Below are 27911 nucleotides of genomic sequence, written 5' to 3' on the forward strand. Positions count from 1 at the left end.
TTGAGCTGTGGTTGAATTCAGAGGCAGACCCTCCAATACCCACAGCTGACAGTGCTCTAGTCAAGGTCTGGGCGGTGCATCCTTCCATCCCTGCTCATTCTATTTCTTTGGGATGCAACCTCAAGCTCTACCCTGTATGCTTCTCAAGGCTGCTTCCCACTGGTCAGCCCAGATCCTGCTTTGCTAGTGGCAGTTTCTACAGAAGGTAAGTTTCAGTTTTGGGGTGTACAATGGACTATAATGAAATGGCACAATCCAGATGCAACAGACCGGGAGCTGGAAGCACAAGATGCAGACAGGAGAGCTCGTTCTGACAGGTTTACTGGCTCTTAAGTACAATTCAATCCCGTGACCCTTTGTTGACTTCTTCCAACATCAACAGAGGCCAAGAGGTATAGTAATGGCCTCTGAAGTCAAACCACATAGTGACTGTGATTCCCCGGCCTGCCTCCTGAAACCATGTGAGGGTGCATCAGGTACATGCTGTGATAACAGCAGCACAGTCGCAGGAACAATGAAGCCAAGGCAGAGGTGCCTACACAGTTTTATCTAAGTGTCTTGTTTGTTAGGATGGAGCTGACGCACCGTTCTCACAGTCAGGAACAATTAGCACCGAGAGGTCCTGAAAAGGAGGCAGAATTTATAAGGCGTCAGTTACGGGCAGAGGGAAGCCGCCATCTGCTGATGGGCACCAGAGCACTGCGGCGCTGGAAGGGGAAAAGTGGGTTGGACGAGATCCAGGGGCCTCTTGCCCACGTTAAAACCGAGTAGCTCCTCTGCCTGCTGGCACCCGTGTGCCAACACGTTCTGTGTCTCACAGTCTCACACCCAGGGAAGCAGCAACAACCAAGGCAGGAGCCCAAGGGAAAGAAGACCGTGCAGGCGGAGGAGCACACGGTCCTTCAGGCTTCCCGCCCTCTCTCCCCTTCCCTCCACCCCACAGCCGAGCCCCTCTCCCGCCAGGAGAGAAAGAGGGGGCACAGTCTCTCTGGTTCTTGGCTGCTTAAAGAGCAGTCAGGCAAAGAATAAAGGAAAAGTACTAACCCAGCACCTTGAGGCTAGAAACAGCTTCAACAGTTAAAAGCCACAACTACAATAAATGCATCAAACAGAGAAGGGCCTCTGTGGAGTGGAGGATGTCACACTAGGCAGGCGTGTCCCAATACTTGGCAATGTTAAGACCCCAGGAGCTGCTAGAGATAAGTCATCTCATTATAACCTACAAGCAGTCTGGTTTCTGGCCATGATTAAATAAGGCCTATACATGTTTGTCTAAGGTTTAGAATCTTAAACTAAAACCTTTATTTCAAAACAAAAACAAAATAATTTGCCAGGCAGAGAAAAGGTCTGAGTAGAAGATGGACGCTTTCCTTCCCTTCCTCCATGACTCAGATTGGACGGAGCGGAGAGGAAGAGGCAAGAGTAAGGAAGAACCTCAGACGAAGGCCGGGTTGTGTAGTGATGTCCCCTGCAGATCCGGTTTATAATCTTTACTTCGTCACACATAACATCAAGGTGGGTTAGTTCCAGGGAGGTGCTCCGCTCCACCCTGGCCAGCTCTCTTCCCCTCCATGCTCCCCAGTGAGGCAGAACCAAACAACACATTCTTCTACACTAAGTTTTAGACAGACGGCACCTGTCCCATAACTGCCCTTGCTTCCTTGTGCTACTGGGAAAGGACAAAGGAAAACTGGGAAAGCAGTAAAACCCTCTGCAAGCCTGATGGTGCCTGTCTTCCCAGGACACTGTCAGTGGGACCTCTGCTGGGAATGGCCCTGCCCCAGTACATCAGAAGAAAGGCAGCAGGACAGGTGGGTCACCTGCACTGAGATGGAAGGAGAAACCAAGCAGTTTGGGTCACAAGTGGATTCTGGCACATTTTCAGATTAGGTTAAAAATGTCACGGTGTGCACAGGAAATAGACAAAGGAGTTTTTTGAGGGAGGTAACGCCCGCAGGCAGAACGGACGGAGTGACCACTCTGGGGAGGAGCTCCCTGTGGTAGGGGGCAGGAGCTAGGGCGCCTCGAGGAAGGTGTTGGTTCGGAAGATAGAGGAGACAATCTTCCCAGTAGCGTTGATTGTGCCCTCGCTGTCCGAGCTGGACTCAGAGTCGCTGCTCCCAGAGTAGGCACCCAAGCCTGGGAGGATGCCGATGCAGACAGCAGCGGAAGGGCAGTGGATGGAGGGGCCGCTCAAGGAGGAGCTTCCAAGAGACACGCAGGACGGAGCCTCTGCAAAAAAAAAAAAAAAAAAAAAAAAAAAAAAAAAAAAAGGACGGACAACAAGTTACTCATCACTCTTTTCCAAAATTGAGAGGCTCTTACCATGTGCCAGGCACTGTGCCGAAGCCTTGCCCCAGAAGCCACACAGATCCAACAACCCTGTTCAGGCTCGACTCGGCCTTCTGTCTCACAGATGAGGAAACCACTGGGGAAAGTGCAGCTCCAAGAGATGAAGTGATTCTCCAGTAAAGAAGAGGGCTGGGCCTTGAGCCAAGGCCTTTCTAACCCCAGAACCTGACTACATTCTCCGTTCCCACCAGCTCTGAGACAGAACGAACCCCTTGCAGTGTTGTCTGTTGTGGTTTGATTCCCTGTCCTCGCAGCAAGTGGAACTCATGTCTAATTTCGTTCCTTAATCACTCTTAGTGCAGAAACAGCCACGGGGAGATAAAGGGCTCCACATGCTCAACAGTAGGGGTGATGGCAGATTAACAGACGGTCAACACGCTGGCTAGCAGGGACACATGGTGAAGGCCACCAATCAGCCGCAGAATAATGCTCTTTATTAAGAAAAGCCACTTTTCCCTGATGAGAGAGAGAAAGATAAGCGATCTAGAAATGGGTTTACTGTGCCTTGCTGTCACATTTCTCTGTTACAGAAAGAGAAAACTGAAGCCAGTCAGGTAAGAGGTTAGGGCCACGCACAACTCTCACCAAGGATCTGGAGTTCTTTTCTTCCCAGGAAGCCCACAGTTACTCTGCCACTGCAGTGACAGCACGCACGTCTCAATCTAGGAGATGCAGAACTTGATGGCTGAAGAGGAGTTAGGAACTCTCCTCCATCCCCTCTTCCCTCGCATGTTTCCAGCCTGCTTTATCACCCTACCAACCTGCCACGTAGGGATCAGCCTTGTTGACGGAGGAGGAAGTCAAATGATTTGGCAAGCTTATAGACTACTTAGAGTAGAAAATATTAAACTAAGTCTAAATCAAAGAGACTATCCTACAACAATACCAGAGCTCACTGGAGAGGGAGAGCTGAGCTCATCTGTCACTGCCCTGTGCTGACAAGCACAGCTCCCTCTGGGCTTTGCCTTAGACCTTATATCAACACCTCACTTTCATAGATACCTCAAATAGATGCAAAAAAGAGACTGGGTTCCAAGGATATGAAACCAGGGGTCACTGAAAAATACCCAAGAAGCCAAAAGAGCTGTCAAACAGCCAGTGCACAGAATTCAGGAGCTCAGTGCATCTGCTCCCTGTGGAGCTCCAATAAGGAGAAAAAAGGTGCTAAAGTTACGTAATGTTAAAGCACAGATATGTCAGTAACAGGAAAGCTGACAATGATCACGAAGACGTTACCAGCAGGCAGAAGCAAATAAGTGCAACAAATATCACAAAAGCTAGTGTCTTCAAGGTATAAGGAATTCTGATCTGTTTAAAAAAAAAAAAATCAACAACTGAATAGACAAGCGGACTGAAGATATGAACAGTTCACAGAAAAAGAAACAGATGAATTTTAAACCTAGGAAGATAAACAGTATATTAGGCAGGAATGTGCAAGGAAGGGGTAACTTCAATGTTGCTGAGGGAATATAGGAAATTTGGCAATGGCCTTCAAATTCAAAAGATGTTCGTAAGAGAACACTCACTGCAACACCGTTCACAGTAGCAAAAGGCTGCGAAAATTGTCCATTAATGGGTGACTGGCTAAGTAATGGACTTCTAGTCAGCAGCTAAGAATAAAGCATGTCAGGCTGGGGTGCAGGTTACTGGAAAAGTGAGGCCATGGATTCATCTCCAACACTGCAAAAACAACCACAGCAACAAGAATAAAGCATCTCTGTACTGGAATTAAAAAATCTCCACGATACTGTGAAAAATGAAAAGAGCCAACAGGAAGAACAGTGTGTAAAAGTTACAATTTGGAGGGAGGGGGAACAGAGATGCCAGTGCAAGTGTACGATAGTATCTGAAAAAATACATTTAAAAAAATGGTAGTTGTGGCTGCTCAGGGGAAAGAAACCAATGGTTGGGGGAAGAGGGAAGACTGACTTTTCACTCCACACTCTTACCCCTTTTGAGCTTTTTATTATGTGCATATATTACTGATTCAAATAATTTTTTAAAAAGGCAAGTACAAAATTCAAAAGGTATCTTGAGCCACTTAAATCAGGGAGATAAAGTTTCACTCATCACTGTAACCTCAAGATCATTTATTTTAAAGATAAGAAAACTGAAGAAGAATGCATAATCCAAATGACAAGACGGGCTGCTTGTCTGAATTCTCACTCACTGTAACTCCTGGACGGCAAGGACTCGCTCTTCACTATTTCTTCCCTGGGACGCACAGCATAGGTCTGGCACAGAATAGGCCAGAACGTCTACTGTGTGAGAATGCAAACATGAAAGAAAAGAAATGTAGAGTTCCACTGCAAGTGATGAACCTGGGGGCAGGTAGGCAGGGGTAGTAAAAATTGGATGCTCTTTTTAAAATTGAGACATGACATCAAGCTATATCATTCTCGTTACTTGAACGTTCATTACCATTATCATATATCACATACAGAATACATACTTTCAGTATTCTGGCAGAAATATTTGGTTGTTTAAAAATATATATCTTATTAGGGTATGTGAGTCAATTACTTAGGAAACTTATTTATGGGAATGCTATTCAGTGAGGCATTTTGTTTTATCAAGTATGAATTTAATTTAAGGGGCTGATAAAAAAAAGGCTCAAGTTCAGAATATCTAGAGAAGATAAGAGCTGGCCTAAGGGAATAATGGAAGCCAGCTGTAGAAATACGACCAAGGAATCTGGACTTCTGTGGGATCAGAAGAGTTTAAGTAAAAAGACCCAAACCTCCAATTATCTAGGAGGTTTCAAGAAAGAAAAAAAGACTGCAATGCAACTCTGACAAATTTCATTCCAAAAGCAGCTAGCAGTCCAAAGAGAACAAAATGGTGCCCTCTGATCTCACCCATTTGGTGAAGTTTCCTGCCAACTTCTGTATTTGCTGGACCACATTGTCATACCAAATTATTACAGAAAATTACTAACAGAGAATGTTCTTGGGATTCGGGCAGATGCGTGACTTGGGAGTAGATGGAGCCAACTTTGCATTCACTGGTTCTGCTCAGGCCAAGTCCAGAGTCTTCAGTGGGGAAACTGAATCTCTCTGGGTCCCAGTTATCTTTTGAGGGACAAAGAGGCAAATCCTTCTCCTGCTGAGGACAAGACTCTGAAGCAAGTTTCAGGGGGCATTCTTCTCATGGGGCCTTAACTCCTCCTAGCTAAGGAGGATACTTCTTGCCTAACTTCTGCTTCGAGCATGTGGGGGCTGGAAGAAGGTATTTAGAAAAACAAAAAAGATGGCTCTGAAAAAAGTACCGAACAGAGTTCAAAGAAGCCACAGTTTTCCCTTCCAGTGACTCATTCAAACAGGGAGGGAAGCAACAGAGACAGGGCAAGTGGTCTACTAGCTGAAATGTGTTTAAGATTCCCATTTAGAGAGAGAGAGAGAGAGAGAGAGAGAGAGAGAGAGTGTGTGTGTGTATCACAATCAAGTATATGTGTATCCTCAGGATTGGCTTCAGGACCCCCTGCCCTGGTAAAAAGTGGTACAGTATCTGCATACAACCTGTGTACATACTTCCATATACTTTAATCATCTCTCCATTACTCATAATACCTAATACAATGTAAATGCTACATACATAGTGGTTATAATGACTGTTTAGGGAATAATAAGAAAAAAATCTAAACAACTTCAGTACAGAGTTAATTTTTTCCTTCAATTGTTTTCAATTGAATCCATAGAAGTAGAACCTGTAGATACAAGGGCCAACTATATATATACATTTATCCTATTAAAGCAGTCATCTAAGTTCCTATGTATTAAAAAGATGTCAGTGAACAGGAATTCCTACATTGTAGATGAAAGTGTAAACTGGGATAAATATTCTGAGTGACAATTTGACACTATTTCTCCATATACAAACGCATATAGTCTCTCTGACCCAATAATTATTTTTAAGTATTTAATCTGAATATATTCACACAAATGAAAAATCATGCATGACAGGGTTATTATTAAAACACCAGAATAGAAAGAATAGAAACAATATTTATGAATAAAAAATAAGATAAATATTCCCTGGTATAAGAGTATAAAGGAATACTAAAATGTAATGAAGAAGTTCTTTATATGCAGATATGCAAAGATTCCTAAGGTAAACCAATGAATTAAGCAATAAACACAAGAGTAAGTTAAAGTAAAATAAAACTTAAACAATGATCAGAAGCATGAAAAGAGTATGGAAAACCCCACAGGACAAACCCAATTTCTTCACACACACAAAAAAAAAAATTAAAGAAAACCACCAAAATATATTTTTAAAGACCAACCAATTAAATTTGTATTAAAGGACATATTAGCCTATTGTTAAGATGTCATAAGACAGTGATATTTCCAAATTATTCTACAGATTCCAATCTCTCTCCATAAAAATCTCAGCTCCTTTTATTCCCCCCAGAAACTGACAAGCTGATCCCCAAATTCAGATGGAAATGGAAGAGAATCTAAATAGCCAAAACAATCTTGACACGTCCCAATTTCAAAACCTACTAGAAAGTCAGAGTGACCAAAAATGTGTGGCAATGGCATAAGGACAGCCATAAAGATTAACCAAAAGAAAATTGAACATAGCAATAAACCCATACATTTATGTTCAATTGGTTTTCAACAAGGACACCCTGACAGTGCACTGGAGGAAAGAAGAATCTTTTCAACAAGTGGTGCTGGGACAAATAAATATCACCAGAGAATGAAACTGGATCTCTTTATCATGCCATGTACAAAAATTAACTCAAAGGGTATCAAAGATTGGCCAAGCACAAGGGTGCATGTCTGTGATCCCAATGTCTCAGGAGGCTGAGGCAGAAGGGTTTGAAAGTTTGAGGCCAGCCTCAGCAACTTAAGAGGCCCTGTCTCAAAGTAAAAAGGACTTTGGAAAAGTAACTTTTACATTTAAAAGTAAACTTAGCAGCTCCTTAAAAAGTTAAACACAGAATTACCAAATGACCCAGCAATTCTACTTGTAGGTATATACCCAAGAGATTGAAAAGCTGTTTTACACAAAAAGTTGTACATGAATATTCAAAGCATCATGATTCAAATTAGCCAAAAAGTGGAAACAACCCAAATGCTAATCAACTAATGAATGGACAAAATGTTGTATTATGCAACGGATATCATCAGCCATTAGCAAAAAGTACTCATTCATGCTACAACATGGATGAACTTCAAAAACAACATATTAACTAAAAAGAAGCCAGACATAAAAGGTCACATATTGCTTGATTCCATTTATAAGAAATGGTCCCAAATCCACAGAGATGAAAAGTAGACTAGTGGCTGCTGGTGATTAAGAGGAAAAGGGAACAGGGAGTAACTGCTAATGGAATATGGTTTCTTGAGTGTTGAAAATGTTTTGAAATTAGGGCTGGGGATGTGGCTCAAGTGGTAGCGCGCTCGCCTGGCATGCGTGCGGCCCGGGTTCGACCCTCGGCACCACATACCAACAAAGATGTTATGTCCGCTGAGAACTAAAAAATAAATACTAAAAAAAATTCTCTCTCTCCTCTCTCTCTCTTAAAAAAAAAAAAAAAAGAAAAAAAGAAAATGTTTTGAAATTAGATAGAGGTGATGGCTGTATGGCGTTGTGAACATACTAAAAACCACTGATTGTATTCTTTGAAAGGGTGAATTTTATGATGTGAATTATATTTCAATATTTTTTAAAGGCTTATGATATTTGGTCCTTGTTTGCATCCTGGTTTTTAAAAAAATAACTACCAAAAAATGTTTAGGTAATTTAGGAAAATTAGTAGTAGTAGTAGTAGTAATAGTAATAGTAGTAGTAGCAGTAGTAGTAGTAATAATAATAATAATAATAATAATAGATATAAGGAAATTATTGTAATATATTTATAGTATTACAATTTATTAAAATGAAACAAAGAACTTTTGAGAAATACATATTGAAGAGTATACTCATATTGAAGAATATTGAACTTCTTTTCAGAAATAAATATTGAAGAATACAATTAAAGAATTATAAATGAAAATATATGATGTCTAGGACTTGTCACAAAATATTACACTTGGGAGGCATAAATGAAGACAGAATACACGTTAAAACTTGTTAGAGGACGGAGGAGAAGCTCAGCGGTGGAGCGAAAGTTCCCTAGCATGTGCAAGATCTGGGATTTCATCCCCATACTGCAAAAGTAAGTTTTTTAAAAAATTGTTGAAATTAGGTGATAGGGATCAATACACTATTATATTGAGTCTGTTTCAAATTATCTTTAATAGAGTATTTTAAAGTATTCTGTATATAAACAGAATAGTTTTGGATGGATACAGAAGAAAAATATAACACTGTTTCCCTGTGGAAAGGAGAGCTGAACCGAAGGAATATGGATAGAAGGGAGCCTCTACATTAAAGTTGTTTTTTTTTTTTTTTTTTGGTTTGTTTGTTACCAAGGATTGAACCTAAGGACACTCAATCACTGAACCACATTCTCAGCACACACACACATCCTTTTTTTAAAAATTTTGAGACAGGGTCTTACTAAGTTACTTAGGGCTTCATCAAGTCGCTGAGACTGGCTTTGAATTTGTGATCCTTCTGCCTCAGCCTCCAAAACAACTGGGATTACAGATGTGCACCACCATGAGCAGCCATTAAAGGTCTTTTTAAAAGTAGGTTCTAGAGCAAAAGAGTACTAACAGCAACAACCTGCTATCACTGGTACTCTGCAGAAACATTTTTAAAAGCATTCATTATTTTTCTGAGAAAGAAATAAACATAAGCCCTGTTTTATAGATAGATGTTCAGAATCTCAATCCCATAGGGAGTCAGGTGAAACTGAAAAGAGAATCTTGAATTTCTCATCCCAAATCCAGCCCCCAGAAACATTCCCCTTCCCTACAACTTTGTGACAACTTAAAACAGAGGCAGAGACATTGCATAAAAGTAACCACCCAAAGAAAGCATACTTCTGGAGACTGTATTAAGCACTTAGCGTCAACCCAATAACAATCAGAGAGAGAGCTAGGCATTCTACCTCCTACTGGTAACAAGCCAGGTGAATTCAAGAAACTTGACATTTGAGGGAGACCAGGGCTTTGTAAGCACTCCTTAGAGAGCACAACTGTCATTTATCAGTTCCACTGGTTTCTAACATATTACTTCTGCAGGGCAGCTCACATACTCTTGGGTATAAATTCTGTTTGGTATAAAATAGTTGGCAAATTAAATCTAGCAGGCTTATTTGAAGACATTTAAATGTACTCATTTACAGATTCAGTGCATGCCAGCCTTTTATGGTGCTTCATGTTTATTATGAGTAAAAGAAAGAAATGAAGGCTGCCACTCACCTTGATTCTTGTCATCTGAGTCAGGGTCTGGTTTCAGTCTTTTCACACTGTTGCCACTTTCTGTGCTGTAACAAAAACCATGGTGATTTGAGCTATGTCCAATCTTGGGGATAAAAGCTTAGGAAATCAGCAGCTCTAGAAACCATTTATATGGATCTTACGCAGCCTCAAGGAGCTGGGATGATCTGAAATGAAAAGCCTTCATTTCAGGTTCTTAATCTCCTTCCAATTATAAAACTCGTTATAAAAGACAACTTAAACTCCTGATAAAATCCAAGAGGTGAAGTATATAAATTTCTGATTTTTTTGGTTATCTTTATCATTCAGTTCAATTAGAACCACAGATGGAATTCAAGAATATGTGGACAGGTTCACAAATGACAAAAATTTACTTAAGTTTGTAAAGATTAAAGAAAATATCTTCAATAACATGCTACAGATTCTGAGAGTCACCCAAAAGACTGTCACTAAAAGAATGTCTAGAGTGTACTTCTTAACAAAGAAAAAAATTATCCCAAAAGGAAGGCCTTAATCCATCCCAAAAGGAAGGGATGGTGAACGAGAAGGTAGTAAATACAAATATAAGTCTAAACAAGTGTTATTAAAAAACATACAAACAAACAAACAAACATGTAATTTGTGGCATTAAACACAACCATACTGAAGACCCAGACAATAGTAGCACATAAAGAAGAAAGAATGGGACTGTAACTACAGAGTCTAAGGTCCACATATTTTTTGCAGGGAAGTGAGATAGCTATTTACTTTAGGTTTTGCTAAGTATGCCTGGTAAATTTCAAGCTTATTTCTATTAGGGTACATAAATCCAAACTAGTAGAAAGAAAAATAATGATTTGCAATTTTAAGATTTCTCAGTCATGTTTTTCCAGAACAAGAATATAAGAAAAATTATAAATAAACAGACAATGTTAAGACGGTAGAAATGATATAAAAAATACTGATTAAAATAAATAAACTAAATCTACTTAGAAACTTCAGGAGTATGGCAAGTTCAAGGCCGGGCTTAGGAATTTATCGAGAACTTGTCTAAAAGGCCAAGATGTGGCTCAGTGGGAGACAGGGCACCACTGCCACTGGGTTAAATCTCCAGCACCAGAAAAATTAAAAAATAAAATAAACAAATAAAAGCAGAGACACAACTAGAAACTTAACAAAAGAAAATCAAACAATACTTAGAAAGACTAAAAGAATGGAGCCAGGTGTTGGGGGGCATGCCTGTAACCCCAGCTACTTAGGGAGGCTGAAGCAGGAAGACTGTTAAGTTTGAGGCCAGTTATTTAGCAAGACCCCGTCTCAAAATAAAAACAAAAAGGGATGAGGATGCAGCTCAGTGGTAGAGCAACCTTGGGTTCGATCCCCAGCCCCTCAAAAAAAGTAAAAGAATGGAAAAAGGGGTACCAAGGGAAACATTAACATTAGGAAAACAGCCTTACCCAAAAGCACTGACTACTCTAAGGAGTTTATGGAGGAAATCAAGAAATCACTAGGAAAGCAAGCTAGGCATACAGCACAGTGACAGAGGGCTTGCCTAGCACGCCGGGAGCCCTGGGCTTGATCTCCAGCCCTTGCAAAGTACACAAAATACGTGTGTGTGTGTATGTGTGTATGCAGTTAAATTAGCTCACTACAGAAATTCAAAAATAATTCTAAATTATTCCTAAGTCAAAGTTTAAAATACAAGAAGAAAATATACAACTTGTGTTCAATGAAAGCTGAGGAAAATTTATAACTTTGGAAGCCTCTGAGCAGAAAGGCTTCACATGAACATGCTAGTTATCTGACAGCTATTTATATCAATAAATAAAATAAACTTGGAGAGAAGACTTGGGAGAAGTCTTTGAGAAAAAACTTGGAGAAGGTATGAAATGGATACTTGTTTCGTTTTTATGCTTTTATACATAGACTACTGAACCTTACTGAACCAGAATTCATGAAGCCTGGGAATACACATTATTAACAGACTCTTAGGTCACTCTAATAACCCAGGGCAGGGGAGGTTAGGAACTCCTGCCTCCAAGAGGCTAATTCATTGCTTTGCTCTGCAAAGCAACATTAAATAATGTATTTTCAAAACCTAAGAGGGGTTTTATTCAGGTCACTAAATAAGCTAACAGAGCCCTTTCCAAAGGAGATCTAAAGACTAAGTAAGGGAGACAGTTACAACAGCCATTCTGCACCAGCAAAAGCACTGGCCAAGAGGTAACTAAATGCCTGGCACAGTCCAGGAAGAATGACCCAGGTCCAAATCCTGAGAAACACTGGACCTTGTGTAGAAGCTTGAGCAAAGAATAACCCATGAATTGTTAGCCCTTTGAAGCTACTGATATCCCCTCTCCTCAGCTGATGTACCGTGATGACATTTTACAAGTAGGCAAAGCTCCTAGGAACATCTGCAGCAGATGGATGATGTGCCAAACCACAAGAATGCATCAATACACTCCCTTCAAAACGTGTGGCTGGTTGCCAATATACCATATTGATTTTCCTAATAGACTGCATTTAAACTAAACATCATTCTGCCCATGGTCTGGATGGTCAAATTGACACGACCTGTTTCAATCACTATGGTGCCATTTCAGGATCTGGAAAGGGAAGAGCAAACTTGATGAAGAACCATCAAAATCTCTAGGTAGTGCTACACTGCCATGTCAATCAAACCAAGCCAAAGCCAGCTCCATAACCCTGTCACAGCTGCTCTGTTCTTTCAATGCCTTTGCAGCAGCTGTTCCCTCTGCCTGGAACGTTCTCTCCCTTATCTGTCTATCAAAGCCCTAGTGTCCTACCCTATCAGCATCTTTTTCATGCCTCCTTAACTTCCTGCACGAGCCTGTGAGTCTGCGAGCCCGTGCACCGCCAGGCAGCGTCGTGCACTTTCCTCCTTTGTTCCCGTGACCCTATACACAATTCTTGCACGGAACTTGCTACTTCACTTGTCTAGAAACACAACAGCTCAAATACTGAACTGCTCTATTGATGTGTGACTTTGGATAAAAGTTCTCCAACCTCCCAATTTCTCCACCTTCTCATTGTAAAACAGAGATTATAATAATCTGTACTTCGTAGAAAATGTGAGAGATAAATGAGACCAAACACAGAAGCACTTAACACAATGCCCGACACATGGCAGCTACTATTTCTTAGCTGAACAAATGATGAGAGATACAAGGGTCAGAGGACACAGAAGACACCGAATCTGGAAGGAGACAGGGAGGCGAGCACGCTGAAGGAACCTCACAAAGACATATGTTAGGTAATCTTTTGCTCTGATCCCATACAAGTGACATTTCAGATGACACGGCCAGAGGAAGATTCACATATGGAAGTGCTGGCTGACCTCTTATGCTTCACAGCTCCTGCCAACAGTTTTGCCTGGGAGAACTTGTTCTTGTTTTCTATGGGTTTCACAGTCAATTTCTTCTCCACCTCCTTCTTGTTTTCTGCAGAAATTCCAACCTTGTTGAGATTGCTGTGAGTTACAGGTTAAGGGTCAAACTAAACAAAAGCCACAGGACTATAGTAATCAAAAGGAGGACAACAAATATAATCCACTGGCCCTTTGGCTGTATCATATCATGTTTGGCCTACTTATTAAAAAAAAAAAAAAAAAAACCCAGCCCCTTACCTCTTTATTCTGCCTGTTACATCCAGCTGATTTAAACAGAAACGAAGGTGACCTCAAAGGGACACAGTATATCAAGTCCAAAATAACACAGGCAAGTAACTTTTTCCTCTGACTTTCAATGAAAATCTAAGCATATCCAGAGAACCCAGTATTACCAAAGACATGCTTGAGGAGAAAACAAGGATCTTAAGAAATATGAAGGAAACAGGGAGAAATTATGGTTTCCCTTAAAATATGTGCTTCTCCCTATCAAGGGTGAAACTGGATTTTGCAGATGTCTTTAGGACTATCAGTGGCACTCAAACTTGGATCATGAAGGCTAACTCCCGCTCTGCTCGTACAATGCAACACCAGAATTCCCTCAAAGCTCGTTAAACATGAAGACTCCCTCTTCTATCTCCTGTCCCTGACTACTGAATAAGCCTCTAAGAGGCCCAAGAGTCGTTTTAACACTCTCTTAAGGTGATTTTAATAAGAAATCCTGTGCAAACATAACCCAAGCATAAGCAGAGTGCTTGTCACATCACTGTTTCATGCCCCATGTCAACCTCTCACTCTCAAGGTCTGTCACTTTCGCTTGTTCTGCCAGCCCCTTGGCTCCCTTTTCTTTTCTTTTCTTTCTCATGACAGATTAGAAAACAGAGTATTCTGCCACAGTATAAGTTCTTAAGTAACTTACTGAACAATAGTGACATCTAGTGCCCAAGAATCCAAGCAGCAGCCCAAAGAGGTGGGCAGAGGTACATAATCTAGATACAAAAATATAGGTTACTTATCTCTGTGTCCTTGAACTATAGAGAAAACTGGGTACCACAAACGAGGAAATGCTCATTCTGATCATTCTTTAGGCACCAATTCTGTTCCTACAACATTAATTAGCTTAAATATTTGTAGTATTAGATGGGCATTGTGTAAAATGCTCAGTACTATTCTCAAATTCATCAATAAAAACATAATATGCTAATGTTGAATGTTAATATTGTTTAAAAAATAGAAAGAAATGGAGATTTCAAAAAAACACTAGCCTGAAGCTTTTTTTTGGTGGGGGGGAGTGTACCAGAGATTGAATCCGGGGCATTTAACCACTGAGTCACATCCCCAGCCCTATTTTGTATTTTATTTAGAGACAGGGTCTCACTGAGTTGCTTAGCACCTTGCTTTTGCTGAGGCTGGCTTTGAACTTGCAATCCTCTTGCTTCAGCCTCCCGAGCAGCTGGGATTACAGGCATCGCCACTGTGCCCAGCCCACCTGATGCATTTTTACCTGCAACTTCATCAATAAGGAACAGAAACTCTCAAAGAGAACTTTCAATATTAAATATTGAAAAAATAAAACAAAAATGGGAAAAATACAACAAAACCATATATGTATTTATAATACCGGATCCCAGACAAAGAACAACACTTAACCTTTATTCTTTTAAAGTGAAGAAAAGTCTCACCCTTTGTTTGGCAGGGAGAGAGGTGGTAATCTTATTTTTGTTCCATAGCTAAAGCACAAGATTTTCCCTCCTTGAGTCCTTTTCCCTCAAAATGCTTTAAAAATAGACACATACCTCAAAAATATCAAGGAATTCTTTAGATGAAGAATTTCTTAAAACTGCGTAATTTTAAATACACATAATATTACTAACTACTAGTTTAACAACTAAAGTGCTGTTGTTTACATGGCACAAACCATAGTTTATTTGCATTCAGAAGTATCATGTTATGAGATGTATCATGTCAAAGTATGCAAAGCCACGAGCCAGCTCCTAATCTAGAGCCTCAATAACCAAATGTCTAATTCTTCCTCTCCTATCTCCACTCATCTCTGGCTGCTTGTATTCATGGGATCAGTGCATTATACATCAGGGGTGAGGTCGGCTTTTTGTCAGTTTTTCTACACAGTCAGAACTTCCCAAGTTTCCAGCCAAATCCAACATCCCTCAGAGCCTCTGTAGTATTGTAATATGTTGTAATGTTAACAGGACAGAAAAGTTTCTGTTCTTTCCTTCCTTTTAGTTGAAAACTGAAGGGCATTTCACACAGCCCTACTCTCCAGAACGCTCCCTTGGGAGACACTTGCTGCCAACCTAAAACAAGATGTTATTCAAATGAAAAGTGTTAAATTAATGTATTTCCTTGAAGGAAAAAGCTTGGGTCTGAAGCAATGTACTACATGTATCTGTCCATTGCTACAAATATCAACACACAATACTATTTGGGGGTCATCAGGGTCAGGGTTGGGGAGTTCAAAAGAATCAGTCTCACTCCTACAGCTGAAACTGAGGAGTAACTTTCCATCAATTCCTATCCTCAAGCTGCATCTGAATGTTACTAACAGACTGAGAATGGAAGCTAGGACTTTTGGAAACAGTTTATATCCAAACACAATCCCAGGGAATCTGCACAGTTTCTCTCATAACTCAAAATGGAACCAACTGCACACTTCCTGCAAAAAAAGACCAACTAAGCACATTATTATCAGAGGTGAAGCCTGTTTCAACACAGTAGTGAGGTTATTCAACATATTAGCTTGAAATATTTAAATAAATTTCCTCACAGGAAGAAAAAAGGTTAGGGAGGCCACATTGACATCTAAAGTCACTCATTAATTTATTCACATATTTCCTAAGAATATACTACATGTCAGGCACTGGGAAAAGTAGTGGTCAAGTCTTTCTGTTATTGCTGCTAGTAGTAGTAGCAGTAGTGGCTTTGTGGTACTGGAGATTGACCCAAGGGGACTTTACCACTGAGCTATATTCGCAGCTCCTTTTTATTTTTTATTTTGAGACAGGGTCTCACTAAGTTACCAAGCCTGGCCTCCAATCCTCCTGCCTCAGCTTCCCAAATAACTGGGATTACAGGTGTGCACCACTTGCACCCAGCTTACGTCCTGGTGATTATGGAGCTTACTTTGCATTTCAGCAGTAAAAAATAAAACAACCCAGTAAAAACAAATGACAATTTTCAGATAGTGACAAGTGCTATTAAAAAAAATGGTACCCACAGAGCCTGGAGTGTATCTCAGAGGGCATACATAGGCTTAGTATGCATGAGGCTCTGGGTTCAATCCCCAGCACTGCAAAAAAAAAAAAAAAAAAAAAATTTTTTTTGTAACTCAAAAGCCAATTTTTCCCCTGCATGATGTTGACTACATTGCCCTGTCTCAAGAGCCTGATTCCACAAGGCAGGAATATACACAGCTACCTCCTGGATTTATGCCTGTACTCAATACTAAAGAATGCGGACTTGTGATTACAGTTTTTTTAAACTCTTGCATGCAACAACACAGACCCTGCAGATCACTACCAGTCATTCAGGGCCCAGGAGTTCAAAGAACTGAAAAGGGAGTAGAGTTGCAAAATACTTTGAAGATCACCAAATATTTATGAGAATACTAACACTGTACAGATTTCCCTCCAAGTACAAAGGATATTCTGTATTCCTTCAATTCTTTCAGTTCTTCTTCTCTTCGTTGCTTTTCTATAAGTTCCTGCTGCCGAGAAACCTCATCAAGGAAGTTGGTCTCATCTTCATCTAAACCTCTTACCATGTTTTCTGAGGAAATAATTTAAAAGGAACACTAAGTAAGCTCAAGGGAAAATATAGACAAATAAGACTTTTTTTTTCTTTTTTTAATAAACTGCAGGTTCTTCAGGGGATTAGGAGAAAGAACTGTTAAACACCATGGCTTTTAGATAGATGATGTGGCATAAAATCAAGGCATTTCTCCCATTACTAGATATTAGCATAGAATTTAAATGGGTATCTTGAGCTTTAAACAAAATGCTCAATGTGGTCTAGAAGGCAGAAGGCTGTCTCTTTTCCACCAAATGAGCATCTGGAGATGAGATAATCAAGACAATTCCACTGCTAGTTAGAAAGAATGTTACATGAGGTAAAAGCGATCAAAAAAGACCCTGTAGAGTCCCCTGGACGCTGTATTTTTTGAACCTTACTGAATTTGAACTGCTCCTCATACTCCTGCTGCTTCCTGTCTTTCTGCTCCTGTAGCCTTTCATACAGAGACCGAGGGTCATAAACCTCCTCTGGACACTCTGAAAGAAAGATGAGTAGATAGAGTGGGGAGGGGGAGATACACACTTTAGAATTTTTTCATACTATTTTGGAATCATGAGGAATTTTTAATATAAAGCCAAGTCCTGCATGATCTGAAGGTGAGGATAACACAAAAATAGCACGAAGCCCACTGCTTCCCTTTGGCTCTCGAAGAGGGGTCAAAGGTTCTCAAAGGCCAACTACCAATGTCAATAGGGCCCATGCCTGGGACAGTTATGTGGCTGAGGGATCAGCCCACACCCTCCACAGCAGCAGTGTTCTCAGCTGCTCAGACTGTGGGTTCACCTATCCAGATGGAACAGACTAGCAGAATCTCCCGGAAGCCAGTGTGGGAGAGAAGAAAGAGTAAGATGTGAGCGAGCACCCCAGTGTGCCACAGAAGCCTTACACAGCTCCCCCTGAGCCTCGGTTCTTCAACTCTAAAGCAAGGACAACCAATGCCTATGTGGCAGGCACTATAAGGATTAAAGATCACTATGTAAATGTCCAACCACAGGCCTATGTACCTTCTGGATCTTCAGGTTTTCGAACTTTCTCCCATTCTTCTTGCCTCCTTTTGCGCCGTTCATCTAGTTCTGCCTCAGATACAAACCTCTTTTTGATGACAAGGTTACCATCATCCCCTCCATCCATACTAGAACAATCAGTCTACCAAAAAAGGGAGAGAGAAAGAACTGCAATTAAAATTTCAAAGAGAAACAAGTGAGCTCTGTTTCATCCAGGAATAGATTAAAATGTTTTCTTCCTCAATTGGTTTAATTTATTAGGTCATTGTTGAAAGGACAAAATTACATTTTCCCTAATTTATCAGGTTACCTACAGAGTCAGTGAAAGAACGTGGAATAATTCTCATTACCTGGCGTTTCACAGTAAATCTCAGTGTCCCTCTATTCCAAACAAACTGGTCTCCTGGACATCTCACCCTTTCCCCAGCTCTCATCCTCTTTTATTTCTATACTATTTCAAAAATGTTTTTACCAATGAATTACAGTTATATATAATAGTGGGGTTTATTTTGACATATTTATAAATGCATATAAAATAATTTGCTCCATTAGTCCCTAGTATTTTGCCCTTGCCTTACCTTCTCTCCTCCCTCCCCAATTCCCATTTCCATAATATTTGACATTATTCCTTCTTGAAATGCCTGTTTCAGGGACAGGTCCCTATCTTGATTCACCTGCTCTCGCTTCCAAGAAATTCAGATGAGAATCTCAGGTACCCAAAGAGCTTTAGTGATGGAGTCCAGGCTGTACAGCAGGGAAGTAATAGGCCTAGAGATACACAACCAGGAATGGAGAGTGAAACTAGAAGAACCCAGGTCTCCCACACACTTTCCAAGCTATCAAGCCAAATCCTCTTAACCACCCTCCCTCTAAACACTCTGTTTGCACACTTAGAATTCTATCTTCATTCCTTCTCTTTTCTCATTCACACAACAATCTTGACCATCTTATGCACGTCTTTATGCAGAAGATTCCCAGTCTCCTATGTATCTTCTTCATCTACCTGGACCTTTCTTTAGAGAAGAGGGGAGAAGGAAATAAAGATAAAATAGTGTATATTATTCCTTTTAAACTAAGTCTCTTTCTGTTTTTGCTTGCTGGTTTCTTTCCTTTCAAAGAATTGTGGAATTAACCATCCTCTGATGTGTTATGTATTCTTCACATTACTCCCTAACAAAGAGGCACATACTCAACCCAATGTCCACTTAAGGATGACTGCTAATTAGAAAAACAATAAAGTTTACTAAAAGTAAGAAAGAAAGTCTGCTATCACAAAAGTAAAACAGATAACTGAGTGTGATAGGCATTCCTGTAACCCCACCTACTCAGGAGGCTGAAGTAGGACATAAATTCAAAGCCAGCCTCAGCATCTTAGTAAGACTGTCTCAAAATAAAAAAAAAATAAAAAAAAAAAAAAAGGGCTGGGGATGTAGCTCAGTGGTAAAAAGCTCCTGGGTCTTTTCAATACCCCCCAAAAATTAATTAAATGAAGTAATGGTATTTACTAAGTTCATACCACATACTACATACTTTGTATTTACATAAATGTTGACCCTATAAGAAATATTATCTCTTAACAAATGAAAAATAAGTTAGAGAAATTTTATCAGTTGTCTAAGGAAATAAAGATGGTAAATGGTAGAGCCAAAAATCAAATCCAAACCTGACATCAAAAATTCCTACTCTTAGATGGGCATGGTGACACACATCTGTAATCCCAGCAGATCAGGAAGCTGAGAAGACTATAAGTTCAAAGCCAGCCTCGGCATTTTTTTACCCTGTCTCAAAATGTCTCAAAATTAAAAAAAAAAAAAAATTAAAAAGGGCTGGGGATGTGACTCACTGGTTAAGCACTTCTGGGTTCAATCCATGGTACCAAAAAAAAAATCATACCCTTACTCACTTTTACCATATTTCTCCCCCAAAACCACCACTTTTGGTTGAAAACAAGAGCATGTCAATTTCAACTTTTTTTCTACATCAAATTCCAATGCTGAGAATGTTCATGCAACATTCTTATTTAATAAAGCTAGAAATGAAGCAAACACACTCTAACATTCAGAACAAGAGAAATAGTAATCGTCTCAGCCTGAAAGCTACTATTTGAGGTTTAGTACAACATAACAACAAGAGAGAATTGTGAAAATTACTACAAAAAACCTAAATCAACTGACAGAAGCTGTTGTTCCCACATGAGCAGCACATCCTGGACAACTCTCACCACTACCACTCATCACCACATTTCAATCCAGAGGGTTATTACAAAAGCAGAACTGTTCAGGCTCTGTGTCACATCCCAAATTCCTCAAGGTCTGCAGAATCACCTCTTCTAAAACAAGTCAACAATTTATTAAATATTCCTAGCAGAGGAAATGCAAACTAGGTGGGGCTCTAATGGATAGGAGAGACATACTGGACTCTCAATTTCCCCCTTTCTTACTCTATTATAACTGTTTGCTATAGCTCTCCTTTCTCACCCTGTATTAGCTCTGTTTTTCCCCCCACCTATGTCTTGGCAAATAATTCAGAGAAGACAGGTCCCTATAACTCTACCAAGCATCTGAATCCACCAAACATACCTAGAAGATGGGCACCTAATTCATGTTTCAAAACCTCAAGATGGACTACTGCACTCCCTTTCCAGGCAGCCAAGCCTTCTCTGACAGGCCTGACCTTCCTCCTTAAAGTAACTGAAATCTGTCTCCCTATGAACTCCAAGAATAGGTTCAATTCACTGGGACTACACAAGAAGGAGCCAAATCTTTTCCAAGATGACAACAGGACAGTTGTTTGATGCTAACTCCCTGTTCCTCCTAACTTGTTACTTTTCTGGGCCAAACATTCCTAGTTGCTTAACCTTACAAAGTAAAGAAAAGCAACTAAGGGCAGGGGTCATGGCTTAGTGGTAGAGCACTTGCCTACCATGTGTGAGGCACTGGGTTCGATTCTCAGCACCACACATAAATAAGTAAATAAAATAGAGGTCCATCAACAGCCAAAAAATTGTCTCAAAGTATTGAATTTACTTGAGCCAAGGTAGATGGTCACACTTAGCAGTGGTTTTCTGTGAGTTCAAAAGGGACAAGACTAAACCAATACTTTATCTTTCTTCAATGTGCATTTTCCTCCATAGCTCTTCATTTGCTGGCACTTCAACTGCTGCAGTTCCCTACCTGCCTCCAACACCACCAGTGGCTCTCTGAATATTTAATTTTGATCACTTTCAACATTAAGAAAGGTCTAAGATATGGACAGAAAATTTTGATAAACAAGTAGCCATAGTCCTGAGTATTCTGGATAATAATCAGGTCTTGCTAGGCACAGTGGTGCATGCCTGTAATCCCAACAACTTGGGAGGCTGAGGCAGGAGGATGGCAAGTTCAAAGCCAGCCTCAACAATTTAGCAACTTATTTTGAGATTCTGTCTCAAAGAATAAAAAGAACTGGGGATGTGGCTCCATGGCTAAGCATCCCTGGGTACCAAAAAAAAAGAAGAAAGAAATATTCAGGTCTTTTCAGGATTCAAACCTTCATTGTCAATACTGCCAATAAGTAAGCTTAATTTTACACCCCTTTCAGTACATCTGCTTGAATTCAACTAATCTATAGTCTCCTTATCAAGAGAAGGTACAGGTAATGATAAAGACTATGTGCTCTGCCTGAAATTATGAGACTTGTGTTCAAAATTTGGTTCTGCCCCTTATTAGTATGATGGTGTGCAAGTCACTTAACTCTTCTGAGCCCTGGTGTCTACACCAACAGACTATACTTAACAGCAAGGATCAAAACAGCACTACATAACATAAAGCTTTTGTCTGGTAAATAACATAGTTCATGTAAAACACTTAACACAATATATAAAACCTTTGAAAAGCTTCCCATTACTACAGATTTTGAACACAAGTCTCTTAATTTCAAGCAGAGGAGGAAGAGAAATACCATCTGCACTCAACTCAATACCATCTGTAGTAGGGGAAAAATAAATTAGTTACATAAACAAACATTACAAGTGGGGGAAGGGATTGCCTCAGGAGGCTAAGGCAGGGGAATTGCAAGTTCAAAGCCAGCCTCAGCAACTCAGCAAGGCCCTGAGCATCTTAGTGAAACCCTGTCTCAAAATAAAAAAAATAAAAAGGTCTGGGAATATAGCTCAGTTGGTAAAGCACCTCTGGGTTCAACACCCCCCCAATAAAATAATTCCAACTGATTAAAAATCTTATACTGAGAAGCATTGCTGTACAGTGTATTTTTCTTTGAAGGGTTCAAGATCCATGGGTTTATTCTGCAGTAGTGAAGTGATAAGTGCCTCCCACTCACCAACCTCTTTCTGGAAGTAAACAGGAGAGCTGGGAAACTGTCTTGCCTTGACTTACTCCTACTGTTTAGCTAAATTTTCACAAGTCTCTTCTTTTTCCCTTTTGTTTGCTAGAATAATTTAAAACATCAAAACAAACATCCCAGGATTATGGTTATCTATCAAGATCAATGCAGGCCAAGACAACAATCCCAGCTACTCAGGAGGCTGATAAAGGTTAAGATCAAGTTCAAGGCCAACCTGAGCAATTGAGCAAGACCCTGTCTAAAATATAAACTAAAAAAGGGCTGGGGATGTAGCTCAGTGTGAAAGCACTTGTCTACCATATGCGAAGCCCTGGGTTCCATTTGTCGGGGAGAATCAATTTAGGAATGCAGTGGATTTATGCTGGAATGCTCATTTGCTTTTACTGTGTTAAATTTTAGAGTAAATCTGGTCAACCTTCCTTTACTCGGGTAGCATTTTTAATTATGAAATTAAACATAACTTTGTTTTATTTTTGTGGTATTAAGGAGGGAACGCAGGGACTCATGCATGCTAGACAGCACTCTCCCACTAAGCTACACCCCCACGCTAATATTATATTATATTTAAAAGGATTAAGTTCTTCAAATAGAGGATTCATGGAAAATCAAAGCCATACCAAAATTCTTTTGTCCAAATTTAAAAGTTTCAAACTGGCACAAATAAAGTCCATGGTTTTCAAATTTGCCTGATAATCAAGAAAACAAAGTTCTTGTATTTCAGGACAAAGAAACTGTGGAATACTACACTACTGTATTTATGCTAGAGACTGGTATTTAATTTCCAAATTGGTGAGGTGAAATGGGCTCAGGGTCTTATCTAGCACACTCTGCAAGTTTTAAAATACAAAGCTTACATTGCTCCCCCCAAATAATTGCTATACCTGATTGAAAAATCATTCCACTTATCTAGTGCCATGATGCAATTTAATGAGATCTGATTTCCTAGGGAACTGAATTTTGTGATGGCAGACTACCTTCGGTGTTTACATCACTGGCCACCATAACCTTTTAACTCTAAAATTAGGTAGATTACACATGTAAAAATACACCAGAAGAGATCAGATTTCTGTTATGATGTTCTAAGGCTTCACACAGAATAGCAAAAATAATAGTTCAATACATTCCCTTGTCAGTACATATATAGTTTACTGCTTTCCAATGTTTTTACCCTGATGTTAAATCACCCTGTCCTTCAAAATTCAGGATGGCAACTAAGAGGAATTTGCCATCTAACTAACTTAACTATTACTATATTCCAAATAAAAAAGACTAAAAATTTCTGACCAAAAGGCACTTCTACTAAGAAACTTTTTTAGAGGGGCTGGGGTTGTGACTCAGAGGTACAGCGCTTGCTTTGCATGCGCAAGGCACTGGGTTTGTTCCCCAGCACCATGTTAAAAAAAACTAAATAAACAAAAATAAAAGTATTGTGTCCATTTGCAACTAAAAATATTTTTTAAAATAAACAAATCGTCAAGACTTTGTTTAAAAAAAAACTTCAGAGAATAACAATTCATAACAGAAAACACTGTTAGTTTTGCTAGACAAAATAATTACTAGACAAAGTCAGTCTTCTAACACAGAATTTATTTAATATACTCCAGTACAAAGGAGATTATGTTTGAATGTCTTGGGATTCTCGGGATTAAACCCAGGGGTGCTTTACCACTCAGCTGCTTTCCCAGTCCTTTTTTTTCTTTTTTCCTTTTCTTAATTTGAGACAGGTTCCTGCTAAGTTGCTTAAGGCCTCCCTAAGCTGCTGAGGCCCTCAAATTTGAGATCGTCCTGCCTCAACCCCCAGAATCAGTTACAGGTATGCACCACCAAGCTCAGCTTTAATCTGTTTTAAATATTTATTATGAAGAGCAGTTTGTAGCCACATTCCAGGCATCTAAAAAAAAATGTTCAATTAGCTAAAATTATGTTTATTTAGCTTTCCAAAGCACAAGAATTTGATATGCACTTACTCTGAATTCATCTATACATATTAAAGAAATTAGCACTGATTTAAATATTGGTTCCCTTAGCTGCTCCTTGGTTTCCCAATGTACATGTACCTCTCAGAATATAAATAACACTACCCTCATTATTCATGTTTCTTATGTTACTTGTAGTTTTTACCCATTGTGACTTGTAAATCCACTACTTCATCTGGAGCTCACAGGGGGGGAAATAGCAGTTTTTCCAACTGGAAGGAAATCCGGCCATATCAAAACTTTTTTAGCACAGATATTTCTATGTCCAATATGATGCCTCCCTGAGATTTTCAAGGACCTCTTCTGTGCAAGGCACAATGCTAGGTACTGAACAGACACTTAACTTTTTAGTGAGAGAACTTGCATTCAGTAACAGATAAGGTTGCATATGAGTAATTTAAAGAAAAATAGAACACAGTTAAATGCTAAGAATGGAAGTCAAGCACTCAAGAGTTAAGAAAAGGAATAGAATAAGCCATCAAAGAAGCTTATTTTTTTGTGTTTGTTTTGGTAGTATGGGGGAATTGAACTCAGGGGTGTGCACTTTACCACTGAGTTACATCCTGAGACTTCATTTTTGTTTTGAGACAGTATCTAAGTTGCCCAGGATGGCCTTGAACTTGCAATCCTGCTTCAGCCTCCTAAGTAGCTGGTATTACAGGCACGTACCACCATGCCCCACAAGGAAGCTTAACAGTTGTGGCACTAAAGTTGTGGAAGTTTAATGAAGAAAAAGTCGTCTTTCACTTAGGATTGCAAGAATCACAAATTATACAATCCAAAAATCACAATGAAGGGGATCCTGATTTCTAGAAAAAGCAGGCTAGGTAATTAAGACCAATCCTCCACTACTGTATTAAAAAAGATTGATATTTTTTTTCTTTTGTCTGTTTCACTATTTTTTTTTTTTTGAATGCTGGTATTGAACCCAGACCTTCCACATGCTAGGCAAGTGCTGCACCACTGAGTTACATCCCCAACCCTAAAGTTGAAAAGTTCTTTAAAAATAATTCTGAAATAGAATAGCTAACAAGATAGTAAATAACCTGAATAAAATCTAGGAGGATTTTAAAAATCATAAATTAAGTCTAATATTCACAGTGGATTTCATCCTGATGATTTATCTGACCTGAAAGCCACAGTTTCAATGCCAGCATGTGGCAGAATGTGGAATCTGATAACCACCTCCCTCTCCATCTTAATCTGGTACCCCAAAGAACTATGATATCCTCAAGATAAAAGTGAACTTGGAAGTAAAAAGCAAGAATGGACAGCACAAACAGACCCAAAGGGAATTCACACTGTGAAATTAATCATCAATTATAAAACACTATGCTTACTATCTTTAAAGAAAGAAAAATCAAACCTCAAAATCAGTAGTAGGGAATAAGAAACAGTAAAAAAGTGGCAAACTCAAATTTCTTGGTTCAGGAACTAAAAAAATTCAAGAATAGACACATGTCTAGCATGAGCAAGGCTCAGATTTGATCCCCAGCACTGCTAATAAAGAAACAAATATTAAAAATACAATAACTGAATTTAACATTTCAGTAGATGAGTATCATAACAGACTGGAAATAAGAGAATTAATGAAGAGATTATCCAGAATGTAGTAGAAAAACAGAGACATATAAAATAGAAAAGTCTGTTACAGTAAACAATAAACAATGGGACAGAGCAATCTGTGAATATAAAATGGATGAGGATTTTATATAACTAATGAAAGACACTAATCCATAGAGTCAAAAAAGTCTAATAAATACTAGACTAACTGAACAAAAACAAATCATAGACACATCAGTGAAAATACAAAATAATCAAAGACAAAGATAAAACAAAAACTAATCATATTTAAGAAATAAGACAAATGTTGTGCCAGGCAGAGACAGATAAATGTTGAGAGTAAACATACTGAAAAAGTTAAATTTAGCTTTCACAAAGGCATGACACCATGATTGAGCCTATGGCCAAACTACACACTTAAATTACTTTGTTTATCAGATATGTGGTTTTTCAATTTAAGAAGCAGCAGCCTGACCCTAACCAAACATCAAGATTTGCAGAAGGTAAGCCTGGTGCACACCTGTAATTCCAGCTACTCAGAAGGCTGAGGTAGGAGGATCCAATTTTGAGGCCAGCCTCAGTAACTTAGTGAAGCCCTAGGCAACCTTAGTGAGACAGTCTCAAAATAAAAAATAAGAAGGGCTGGGGTTGTGGCATAGTAGTAAAGTGCCCTTGTGTTCAATCCTCAGAAATCCCGCCCGAAAACTTTCTTGGAAGGTAAAAGTGAAGACTAATAAACAAGTACATGGTCTTGACATAATTTTTTTCTTTCTTAAAAACCTTAAGAATTTCCCCACACGGTAAAGGCATTAAGACTTCAGTAAAGAAAAAAACTGGGGCAGCCTTTACTTTCAGATATTCACAAACCGTTCACAGCTCATCTTGGGCTCTATTTGGAATATATAAAAGCTGCCTTTATCTCAGCTCAATTTCTTGTATCAGAAGGAGTCTACACACGGATTTCTTTCAAACGTTTCAGCAGCAGTGCTCTCCAAACCACTTTATGGTGTCCCTGCGGACACACCAAAATCAGCCAAATAACTTAAGAATAGACAAATCCTATCTCATAGCTGATACAAAAGAGGTCATTAAGAATCTGACCACCAGGCTGAATTTGGCTTCCTAGGTCCCACTTAAGACCTTTTCCGCCAGACTACTTGCGGGTAAGGGTCTGAGAATATGCATTTTTAAGTTAAGGGCCACAGATCGTGTTTTCCCCGCGGCTATGAATGAACAGGTATCCCCTTTCTCCGGGGTGGGCGGGATTCCCAAGGTCCAACAACTCTCAAATGCCAAGTCTCGACTCTCGATCTTTCAGTTACAAGAAAATGCACTTGGCACAGCAAATGAACATAATAAATGTGTTTCCCATGCTGCACTTATCCCATTTCCAACAGGAGTTCCCTGTCGCCTGAGCAGCCTGGAGCTGTTTCAAGACCTCTGGGACACAGCTGGCCCAGGCCAGTAGAAAAGTGGAGAGAGCCGACAGGAGACGCTCAGGGAACCTCCCCAGACCACCCAGCTGCCTTCCCACAGGCTCCCTCGGCTCCGTTGCAGGCTGGGCCCCGCGAGCTCGAAGCCCCGGCCACTCAAGACACCCTGCGAGTACGTGGACCGAGAACAGGCCTGGCACTACCCCTAACACTAGGCGCAGCTCACCATCTCCTCGGCGAATAGGTCCAGGTTTCGCCGCCTGGCCAGGACCCAGGCCGCACTCACCTACCAGCGCGCGGGAGGCGAGACTCCCTCCCCTCGGTGGCGCCCACCCCAAACTGCCACCTCAAAGGTCGCTCACACTTAAAAAAAAAATGAAGAAGAGGAAGAAGAAGAAGAAGAACAAGAAAAAAAGAGAGAGAGAAGAAAGAAAGAAAATAGCCTTTGCTTTTGTATTCCTTTTGACCCTTCAGGGCTTCCTGTTCCTCACCGCCACAACAAAGCTCCGCCCCACTTCCGGCGGCTTAACCCAATCAACAGCTCTCTTCCTTCTTAAGAGCACGGTGGAAATCCGGTGCCCCAAAAGCGAGCCGGAGAGACTTGATTGGGCCAGTCACTCCTCAGCAAGGGGATTGGGCAGTTTACGCCTGAGGGGCGGGCCTGGCTGGGATCTCACGTGACACCATCCTTGAAAGATAATTGGCTG

The 27911-nt window shown here is 40.0% G+C and overlaps 1 protein-coding gene across 6 annotated transcripts; it reads right to left on the minus strand.

Annotated features, from left to right (window-relative positions):
- Positions 1–305: 305 nt before the first annotated feature.
- Psme3ip1 (proteasome activator subunit 3 interacting protein 1) lies at positions 306–27802 on the minus strand. 6 transcript variants are annotated; one of them, XM_078032363.1, is made up of 8 exons: positions 27431–27689; positions 18566–18659; positions 17892–18033; positions 17265–17363; positions 16741–16863; positions 13030–13162; positions 9675–9739; positions 306–2232 (listed from the first exon to the last, which is right to left on the minus strand). In XM_078032363.1, the coding sequence occupies exons 3-8, from the start codon at positions 18016–18018 to the stop codon at positions 2015–2017; spliced, it is 765 nt and encodes a 254-aa protein (XP_077888489.1). In that variant the 5' UTR covers positions 18019–18033; positions 18566–18659; positions 27431–27689; the 3' UTR covers positions 306–2014. The 6 variants fall into 6 exon arrangements, with proteins under 6 accessions (XP_077888489.1, XP_077888490.1, XP_077888492.1 ...); XM_078032364.1 differs by lacking the exon at positions 18566–18659 and adding an exon at positions 24354–24420; XM_078032366.1 differs by lacking the exons at positions 18566–18659; positions 27431–27689 and adding an exon at positions 27696–27802.
- Between the last annotated feature and the right edge of the window lie 109 nt (positions 27803–27911).

The sequence above is a fragment of the Ictidomys tridecemlineatus genome, chromosome 15 (genome assembly GCF_052094955.1).
Source record: "Ictidomys tridecemlineatus isolate mIctTri1 chromosome 15, mIctTri1.hap1, whole genome shotgun sequence".
Lineage (NCBI taxonomy): Eukaryota > Metazoa > Chordata > Mammalia > Rodentia > Sciuridae > Ictidomys > Ictidomys tridecemlineatus.

Coding starts and splice junctions, on each gene's coding strand:
- Psme3ip1 (XM_078032362.1), bottom strand. Junction 13,163..16,740: donor AGAATTGAAGGAATACAGAA/TATCCTTTGTAC, acceptor CTGTAACTCACA/GCAATCTCAACAAGGTTGGA. Junction 2,233..9,674: donor CTCAGATGACAAGAATCAAG/GTGAGTGGCAGC, acceptor TTTTTTTTGCAG/AGGCTCCGTCCTGCGTGTCT.